This window comes from Camarhynchus parvulus, chromosome 29 (assembly GCF_901933205.1).
Source record: "Camarhynchus parvulus chromosome 29, STF_HiC, whole genome shotgun sequence".
Lineage (NCBI taxonomy): Eukaryota > Metazoa > Chordata > Aves > Passeriformes > Thraupidae > Camarhynchus > Camarhynchus parvulus.
The window spans coordinates 1,725,286-1,734,580 of record NC_044599.1 but is presented as its reverse complement, the minus strand read 5'-3'; the positions used below and the strand labels follow the sequence as shown (position 1 = coordinate 1,734,580).

At 64.3% G+C, this 9,295-nt stretch overlaps 1 protein-coding gene across 2 annotated transcripts; it reads right to left on the bottom strand.

The window, feature by feature from the left end:
- Nucleotides 1-148: 148 nt before the first annotated feature.
- On the bottom strand, nucleotides 149-9,029 carry SHMT2 (serine hydroxymethyltransferase 2). Of its 2 annotated transcripts, XM_030967052.1 has the most exons (12): nucleotides 8,928-9,029; nucleotides 6,965-7,162; nucleotides 6,383-6,462; nucleotides 5,707-5,907; nucleotides 4,752-4,833; nucleotides 3,575-3,697; nucleotides 3,205-3,344; nucleotides 2,638-2,803; nucleotides 2,334-2,433; nucleotides 1,710-1,865; nucleotides 1,190-1,297; nucleotides 149-526 (listed from the first exon to the last, which is right to left on the bottom strand). In XM_030967052.1, exons 1-12 carry the CDS (start codon nucleotides 8,949-8,951, stop codon nucleotides 399-401), a joined length of 1,506 nt encoding a protein of 501 aa, XP_030822912.1. In that variant the 5' UTR covers nucleotides 8,952-9,029; the 3' UTR covers nucleotides 149-398. The 2 variants fall into 2 exon arrangements, with proteins under 2 accessions (XP_030822912.1, XP_030822913.1); XM_030967053.1 differs by lacking the exons at nucleotides 5,707-5,907; nucleotides 6,383-6,462; nucleotides 6,965-7,162; nucleotides 8,928-9,029 and adding an exon at nucleotides 5,254-5,325.
- Nucleotides 9,030-9,295: the final 266 nt, after the last annotated feature.

Genomic DNA, 9,295 nt, shown 5'->3' with positions numbered 1-9,295 from the left:
GGGAAAGGCTCTGAGGGTCCCAGTGCCCCCTCCCCAGCGCCCCCAGGTCGCTGTGGGCGGGCATGGGGAAGGCACAGGCCAAGGGCTCAATGAGACCCCCAGGGCTCCTGGCACTTGGGGGACCCCTCCCCAACATCCAGCACAGCTCCAAAGCTCTGCCCCCACTTTTATTAGCTCCCCATAGAAAAGTGCAAGACGAGGCTGCAGCAAGCAGTGCCCCCCACCCCAAGCAGGATTTGGGGGGGGTCTCTGTACCCTAACACTGAGAGCAGGGTGCGCGCGCAAAGACGCAGCACCCAAGGGTGACAATGGGGGACAAAAGGACAGGCAGAGGTGGCTCTGAGGGTCTCAGTGCCCCCTGCCCAGCGCCCCCAGGCTGGCAGCAGGGCTGTGCCCCATCAGTGGTCGCTGAAGCCGGGCATGGGGAAGGCACGGGCGAAGGTCTCCACGCGTCCCCGCAGCTCCTGCAGGCGCTGCTGCGTGCCCGCGTCCTGGAGCAGGAAATTCCTGAAATCCTGGAGCTTACCTGGGGTGGGGAGGGCTCAGGTGAGCAGCAGAGCAGCTCCAGCCGTGCCACAGGTACCCACAGCTGGGCTGGCATCGGCGTGGGGAGAAGGGTTGGTATGGCAAGGGGCTGGGGGGGAGCCAGGAAGGGGAAATGGGGGAAAAATGGGGAGAAACTGGGAAAAATTGGGGAGAAATTGGGGGGAAATGGGGGGAATCTGGGGGAAAATAAATGGGGGGAAATAAATGGGGGGAAATAAATGCGGGGGAATGGGGAGAAATTGGGGGAAATTTGGGGGAGAAATGGGGGGGAGAAATGGGGGGAAAGAAATGGGGCGAAATTGTGAGGAAATGGGGGGAAATAAATGGGGGGAAATGGGGAGAAATGGGGGGGAAATGGGGGAAATAAATGGGGGGAAAGGAATGCGGGGAAAGGAATGGGGGGAAAGGAATGGAAAGGAATGGGGGAAAGAAATCGGGGGAGAAACAAGGGGAAATGGGGGGAATTGGGGGGAAAATTGGCAGGAAATGGGGGTTCCCCCACAGCTCACTGGTTTTAACACCTGATTTTTGGGGAGCAGGACTGGCATTACAAGGAGCGTAGGAGCAGCCAGGAAGGGGGAAATGGGGAGAAATGGGGAAATGGGGAGAGATGGGGGGAAATGGGGGCCCCGCCATGGCTCACTGGTTTTGCTCTTGACGTCCAAGGCCAGGGCGATGCCCTCGTCGATGAACTCCACGACCTTCTGGAAATCCTCCTCTCGGAACTGGCGGGAGGTCAGGGCAGGGGCACCTGGGGACAGCGGGGACAGAGCCCATCAGGGACAGCGGGGACAGCACCACTGGGGGGACACCAGCCCCACAAGGGGCTCCCTGACCCCCATGGAGGTCCCTGAGTCCCAGTCTCACAAGGGGCTCCCTCAGTCCCAGACCCCCCAAGGGACTCCCTGGGTCCCAGCCCCCAAGAATCTCCCTGATTCCCAGCCCCACAAGGGGCTCATGGGGTCCCAGCCCCTCAAGAAGCTCCCTGACCCCAAACCCCTCACTGTACCTCCCCAAACTTGGAGACCAAGAGGTCCCCAAATTCTTCTCCCCCTGAGTCCCTGCCCCTTTCCCACCAAGCCCATCCCCAAATTCCCACTCAGAGAGGGGAGAAGCAGCGGGGGTGATGCCCCCCAGGCCCCTGGGCAGGCCGTGCCCCTCACCCAGGCGCAGCCCCCCAGGGGTCAGGGCACTCCTGTCCCCTGGGCACGTGTTCTTGTTGGCAGTGATGGACACCAGCTCCAGCACCCGCTCTGCCCGTGCCCCGTCCATGCCCTTGGGCCGCAGGTCCACCAGCACCAGGTGGTTGTCGGTGCCCCCTGGGGAGGGAAGGAGAGGGGTGAGGGGCCCTGAGCTCCCCTAGACCCCTCTGCAGGGCTGCTGGTTCTGTCCCAGCCCCACTTCTCTGCTCCTCAGCCCTCCTGGCACAGCCCCACTGCTGTGCTGAGGTTGGGCAGAGCCACTCGGCCCCAACATGACTCTCTCTTGTCCCCACCATGGCTCACCCCTCTCCCCACCATGGCTCACCCCTCTCCCCACCATGGCTCACCCCTCCTTGTTCCCAAAAACAGCAGGACTGGAGCACCAGAGCGCACCTTGTCCCCAAAACCATGGGGTCAGAGCATTACCTGGTACCTGGATGTACCTCATCCCCACCACGGCTCACCTTTCCTTGTCCCCACCACAGCTCATCCCTCCCTGACCCCAAAACCAGCAGGGACAGAGCATCACCTGACACAAGGGTGCACCTGGGACGGACAGACAAACAGACAGACAGACAGACTCACCTGACACCAGGGTGTAGCCCCTCTGCAGCAGTGCCTGTGCCATGGCCTTGGCATTGCTCAGTACCTGCTGGCAGTACTGCCTGAAGGCCGGGGAGCTGGCCTGGGGGACAGGGGACACCGTCAGCATGGGGGGGACCCCAACAGCCCATCAGACCAGGGGGACACCCCAACAGCATGGGGGACACCCCAACAGACATGGGGACACCCCAACAGGACAGGGGGGACAGGTAGGGACACCCCATAGCACAGGGGACACCCCAATACCCCATAGCACAGGGGGACACAGGCCACCCCCTCCCCAGACCTGTTTTAGGGCCACGGCCACGGCAGCAATGGCGTGGTTGTGGGGTCCCCCCTGCAGCGAGGGGAACACGGAGAAGTTGATCCTGTCCTCCAGGTCGTAGAGCGTCTCCTTGCCCGTCTTCTTATCCACAGAGCGCACGCCCTTGCGGTAGAAGATCAGCCCTGACCTGGTGGCAAAGGGACACTGCCACCTCTGCTGCCCGGGGGGGACTTTCGAGGGGCTCCCAGCCCCACAAGGGGCTCACAGGGTCCCGGACCCCCAAGGATCTCCCTCATTCCCAGCCCCATAAGGGGCTCACAGGGTCCCGGACTCCCATTGGAGCTCCTTCATTCCCAGCCCCACAAGGAGCTCATGGGCTCCCAGCCCCACAAGGAGCTCCTTCAGTCCCACTCTCCCAAGGGGGTCCCTGAGTCCCAGCCCCCCAAGGATCTCCCTCATTCCCAGCCCCCCAAAGGGGCTCACAGGGTCCCAGCCCCCCAAGGAGCTCCTTCATTCCCACCCCCAGGGGGGTCCCTGTGTCCCAGCCCCTCACTCCCAGCCCCCCCAAGAGGGTCCCGGGGGTCCCACCTGGCCCCCCTCAGTGTCTTGTGCGTGGTGCTGGTGACGACGTCCGCGTGCTCGAAGGGGGACGGGATCACCTTGGCGGCCACCAGCCCGCTGATGTGGGCCATGTCTGCCAGCAGGTAGGCCTTGACCTCATCACACACCTGTGGGGACACCCACGGGGGTCACCTACTGTCCCCAGAGCCCCTCAGGACCCCCCAGAGCCCCCCAGGACCCCCATGTACCCTCCTGATGCGGGCGTAGTCGATGAGGCGAGGGACACCCACCTGGGGTCACCCACCTGACACCCACCAGGGGACAATGACCAGGGACACCCACCAGGGACACCGGAGTCACCTGCTGTCCCCAGGACCCCCCCAGGACCCCCCCGTACCCTCCTGATGCGGGCGTAGTCGATGAGGCGGGCGTAGGCGCTGGTGCCCGCGATGATCAGGCGGGGACGGAAGAGCCGCGCGGTCACCTCCAGCTGGGCGTAGTCAATGAGGCCTGTGGCGGGCTGGGAGGGACGGACGGACAGACAGACAGACATGTCAGACAGACCAGGGATGGACAGGTCAGTCAGTCCAGGGAGGGACAGACAGACAGACAGACAGACAGATGGGTCAGCCGCACTGTCACCTCCAGCTGGGCGTAGTCAATGAGGCCTGTGGCGGGCTGGGAGGGACGGACGGACGGACAGACAGAGAGACATGTCAGACAGACCAGGGATGGACAGGTCAGTCAGCCCAGGGATAGACAGACAGACAGACAGATTGATCAGACCAGGGACAGGCAGACAGGTCAGACAGCCCAGGGATGGACACACAGGTCAGTCAGTCCAGGGAGGGACAGACAGACAGACAGACAGACAGATGGGTCAGCCGCACTGTCACCTCCAGCTGGGCATAGTCAATGAGGCCTGTGGCGGGCTGGGAGGGACGGACAGACAGACAGACAGGTCAGACAGACCACAGAGGGACGGACAGGTCAGTCAGTCGAGGGACAGACAGACAGACAGGTCAGACAGGCAGGTCAGTCAGACCGAGGAGGGACAGACAGGTCAGTCAGTCCAGGGACAGACAGACAGACAGGTCAGACAGGCAGTCCAAGGACAGACAGACACATTGGTCAGTCAGTTCTGGGATAGACAGACAGACAGACAGGTCAGTCAGTCCAGCGACAGACAGACAGACAGACAGATGGGTCAGCCCAGGGATAGCCGCGCCGTCAGATCCAGCTGGGCGTAGTCAATCAGGCCTGTGGTGGGCCGGGAGGGACAGACGGACAAACAGACAGGTTAGAGAGACCAGGGAGGGACAGACAGACAGGTCGGTCAGTTCAGGGACAGAGAGACAGACAGACTGGTCATTCCACGGATGGACAGACAGACAGGTCAGTCAATCCCGAGACAGACAGGTCAGTCAGCCAAGGGATGGACAGACAGACGAGTCACTCAACCCAGGGCCAGAGAGACAGACAGGTCAGTCAGTCCAAGGACAGACAGACAGACAGACAGGTCACCCTGGGGACACCTTGGGGCCCCCCAGGCCCCCCCTTTGCCCCCAGCTCACATCCAGCTTGTAGGGCATGGACTCGAAGAAGATGGAGGTGGCCGAGATCCGCTTGGTGTCCGTCATGTAACCGTGGGTGAGGCTGGGGAGGGAACGGGGACAAAATGGGGAAAAAATTGGGGGAAAATGGGGAAAAAATCATGGGGTTAAATAGGGATAAAATGGCGATAAAATGGGGATAAAATCATGGGATATTCAGGGGAGTTGGAAAGAAAGGTTGGCCCTGGGAAACTTAGGGTAGGCAGGCCCTGGGAAGATGTTCCCCCAATTCCCAATCCCCCCAATTCCCAGTTCCCCACGTACTGGCCCTACATCCCAATTCCCATTCCCCCAATTCCCAATCCCCAAACCCCCCAATCCCCAAACGCCCCAGCTCCCCACGCACTGGCCCCCGTCAGGCAGGTCCAATTCCCCACGTACTGGCCCTACATCCCAATTCCCCCAATCCCCAACCCCCCAAATCCCAAATCCCCAACCCCAAACTCCCCAAATCCCCCCTTACTGGCCCCCGTCGGGCAGGTCCAGCCCCATCAGGCATTCGTGGGGCTGCAGCAGGGCCGTGTAGGCGGCCAGGTTGGGCAGGTCCAATTCCCCAATTCCCCAATCCCGCCAATTCCCCACGTACTGGCCCTACATCCCAACTCCCCCAATCCCCAATCCCAAACCCCCATTCCCCATGCACTGGCCCCCATCGAGCAGGTCCAATTCCCCAAATCCCCAACTCCCAATCCCAGTCTCCAATCCCCAAATCCCCCAATCCCCAAACCTCCAATTCCCAAATCCCTACGTTCTGACCCTACATCCCAATTCCCCAATTCTCCAATCCCCAATCCCCCATTCCCCCAAGTCCCCCAGTCCCCAAACCCCCAATCCCCCATTCCCCACGTACTGGTCCTACATCCCAATTCCCCCAATCCCAAATCCCCAACCCCAAACTCCCCAAATCCCCCCTTACTGGCCCCCGTCGGGCAGGTCCAGCCCCATCAGGCGCTCGTGGGGCTGCAGCAGGGCCGTGTAGGCGGCCAGGTTGGCCGGGGAGCCCGAGTAGGGCTGGACGTTGACACCCCAGCGTGCAGGGTCCAGGTCAAAGGCCTCCAGAGCCCTCTGCTCACACAGCAGCTCGATCTGATCCACCACCTCGGCACCCCCATAGTACCTGGGGACAGCACAGGGCCACCAGGGGGTCACTAAAGGGTCCCCAGTGCCAGCCTGACCCCATGGGAGTGACCTGATCCATGATCTCGGTACCCCAAAGTACTTGGGGACACCAGGGGGTCACCCGGGGGTCACCAAGGGGTCCCCAGCGCCAGCCTGACCCCATGGGAGTGACCTGATCCATGATCTCGGTACCCCAAAGAACCTGGGGACACCAGGGGGTCACCCAGGGGTCCCCAGTGCCATTCAGACCCCATAGGAGTGACCTGATCCACCCCCTTGGCACCCCCGTGGTACCTGGGGACACCAGGGGGTCACTGTGACATTTTCTGAAAACTCCTCTTTGCCCAAGGTGGATCTGTTGAGGCCTCTCGATAAATTGCTGGTTATCCCTGAGCTCTGTCCTAGGGCAGCCTTCACAAGGCATCGCCCCTGGGGAGCCCCCAGTCCATCCCTGAGCCCCCTCCCCACTTTACCTCTTCCCAGGATAGCCCTCCGAGTATTTATTGTTCAGGCAGGAGCCCAGGGCCTCCAGAGCTGCCCGGCTGCAGAAATTCTGGTGGGGGGGAAAGGTGGATGGGAATCAGAGCAGCCAAACCGCCCTAAACACAAACAGGGGGTACCCCAACCCTTTCCCAAGCCCCCCAGGTCCCACCCCCACCTCTTCTCAACCCCTTCGACCCCAACACCACCCCTGCCCAACCCCCCCAAACCCAACTCCAACCCTTCACAACCCTCCCAAGCTCAACCCCAACCCTTCCAAACCCACTCCCACCCCTTTCCACCCCCCCAAGTCCCACCCCAACCCCTCCAAACCCTTCCCAAGCCCTTGCAGGCCCGATCCCACCCCCTCCCAACCCCCCCAGGTCCAACCTCAACCCCTCCCCAAACCCCCCAAACCCGACCCCAACCCCTCCCCAAACCCCCAAGACCTCACCAAGTCCCACCCCCACCCCTCCCAACCCCCCCAAACCCACCCCTACCCCTTCCCACCCCCTCCAAGTCCCGCCGCACCCCTTCCCAAGCCCCCCAAGCCCCTGCCACGCCCCCAGCCCCACCTCGGAGGCGATCAGCTCCAGCCCCCGGCACTGCCGATCCTTCTCCTTCCGCAGGAGGCTCCAGAGCTCGGGGTCGCTCTGGGCCAGGCTCTCCTGGCCCGTCCAGCCCGGGCAGTGCCCGGGGGCAGCGGCGGCAGCGGCTCCGTGCTGCGCCCGCAGGGTGCCCGTGCCCCCCCGGGCCCCCCAGCGCTGCAGGGTCTGCACGAAATGGGGAGGGGGACAAGGTGAGACCCTGCACAGAAATGGGGAGGGGGACACAAGGTGTGAGACCCCCCTGGCCCCTGACAGGAGCTACAGGAGCCAGGGGCGGGTGTGACACCCCCGGGATCTGTCCCCAGGCACCCTGCAAGGTGTGGGGACACCAAGGGACACGTGCGGACCCCCCCCAGGCTCCCCACAGGGGGCAAAGGGACCCCAAGGGGAAGATGGGGACCCCAAGGACCCTACAGAGTGTATAGGTACCCCAAGAGGCACATGGGGACCCCCCAAGGACCCTACAGGCTGCATGGGGCCCCCTAGGAGCCCACGGGGCACATGGGGACCCCAAGGAGCCCACAGGGTACATGAAAACCCCTTAAAAGTCCCCAAAAAGCACACAAGGATCCCCAAAGACACTTGGGGATCCTCACCAAGGGCCCCACAGGGCAAATGGGGACCCCCTTAAAATTCCTCACAGACCCCACAGGGATCCCCAAAACCCCACAAGGCACACGGGGACCTGCAAGGACCCCCACAGGGCACACAGAAACCCCTTAAAAGTCCTCAAAAACCCCACGGGGACCCCCAAAACCCCACGGGGACCCCCAACACCCCACGGAGACCCCCCAAGCCCAGCTGGATTCTCACCCACCGCACCCCCCCCCTCGCTGTGGCTTTGGGGGGATCCCCCCCGTGCCCACCCCCGGTGCCCCCCGGTGCCGGGTGATGTAACCGAGGCCGCCCCATTGCATCACCCGCGGGGCCGCGGGCACCGGGCACGGGCCAAGGCCGCTCGGTGGTGGCGGGGCCGGGACCGGCCCCGGGGACTTTGGGACCGACACAAAGTCCGTGAGGGGGGGGGGCACCGGGCCGGTTATGGGGGGGGGGCACACGGTACCGGGATGGGGGTCCCGGTGCTCAGAGGGGGCGAGGAAGAGGAGCGGGATGGGATTGAGACCCCCCCCTTCCCCGGGGTGAACGGGGATACCGGGGGTGGAGAACGGCGGTACCGGGACACCCCCGCCCCGCCGGTAACGGGGAGCGGGATGCTCACACCGGGCACCGGGATTGCTGCGACAGCGGGGCTGCAGCACCGGGAGCCACGGGGAGCACCGGGAACGGGAGCCGTGGGGGGTCCGGGACTTCCCGTGCACCGGGAGCCCCCGGTGGGTGTCGTCCCCTCCCCCCCCGTACCGGGTACCGGGACCCCTGCGAGCACCGGGAGCCACCGGGAACGGGACCTGTTCGGGGTCTGGGACCCCCCCCCTCCGGTCACCGGAACTTCCCGTGCACCGGGAGCCCCGGTGGGTGTCCCCCCCTCGCCGTGTACCGGGTACCGGGAACCCCTGCGAGCACCGGGAGGCACCGGGAACGGGACCCGTTTGGGGTCCGGGACTCTCCCTCCGGTCACCGAGACTTCCCGTGCACCGGGAGCCCCCGGTGCGAGTCGTCGTCGTCCCGCCGCGTACCGAGTACCGGGACTGTCCCCCCCGCGCACCGGGACTCCTGTGAACACCGGGAGCCACCGGGGGATGCGGGAACCGGGGGATCCCAACCGGGAACTGGGGATCCGAACCGGGGATCCTTCCCGGGAACCGGGGTTCATTACCGGGGATCCTTACCGAAAAGCGGGGATCCGAACCGACAACCCTTCCCGGGAACCGGGGATCCTTACCGGGGATCATTACCGGGGATCATTACCGGGATCCTTACCGGTAACCGGGCCCCCCCCGCACCCCGGGCCCCCTCCCGGCCCCGTTCTCACCGTGCCCAGCCGGAGCGGCCACATCTCGCCCTGCGCCGCACGTGGCTCCGGCCGGGTCCCGGTTCCCGGTGCCGGTCCCGGTGCCGGCCCCCGCCTGGCCCCGCCCCCACGCGCGCGCTGCCGGGAGGGCGGAGCCACCGGAGCCGCGGGGGCCGACGGGAAACTGGAGGGGCAAGACCTCCCCCCCCCCCCAAACCGGGGTCAGCCCCGTCCCTGCACCCCCATCCCCAATTTTGGGGTCCCCCGCCCTTAATTCTGGTCCCCTATCCGTGCACCCCCGCCATCCTTAATTTTGGGGTCCCCCATCCCGAATTTTGGGGTCCCCTATCCCGAATTTTGGGGTCCCCTATCCCGAATTTTGGGGTCCT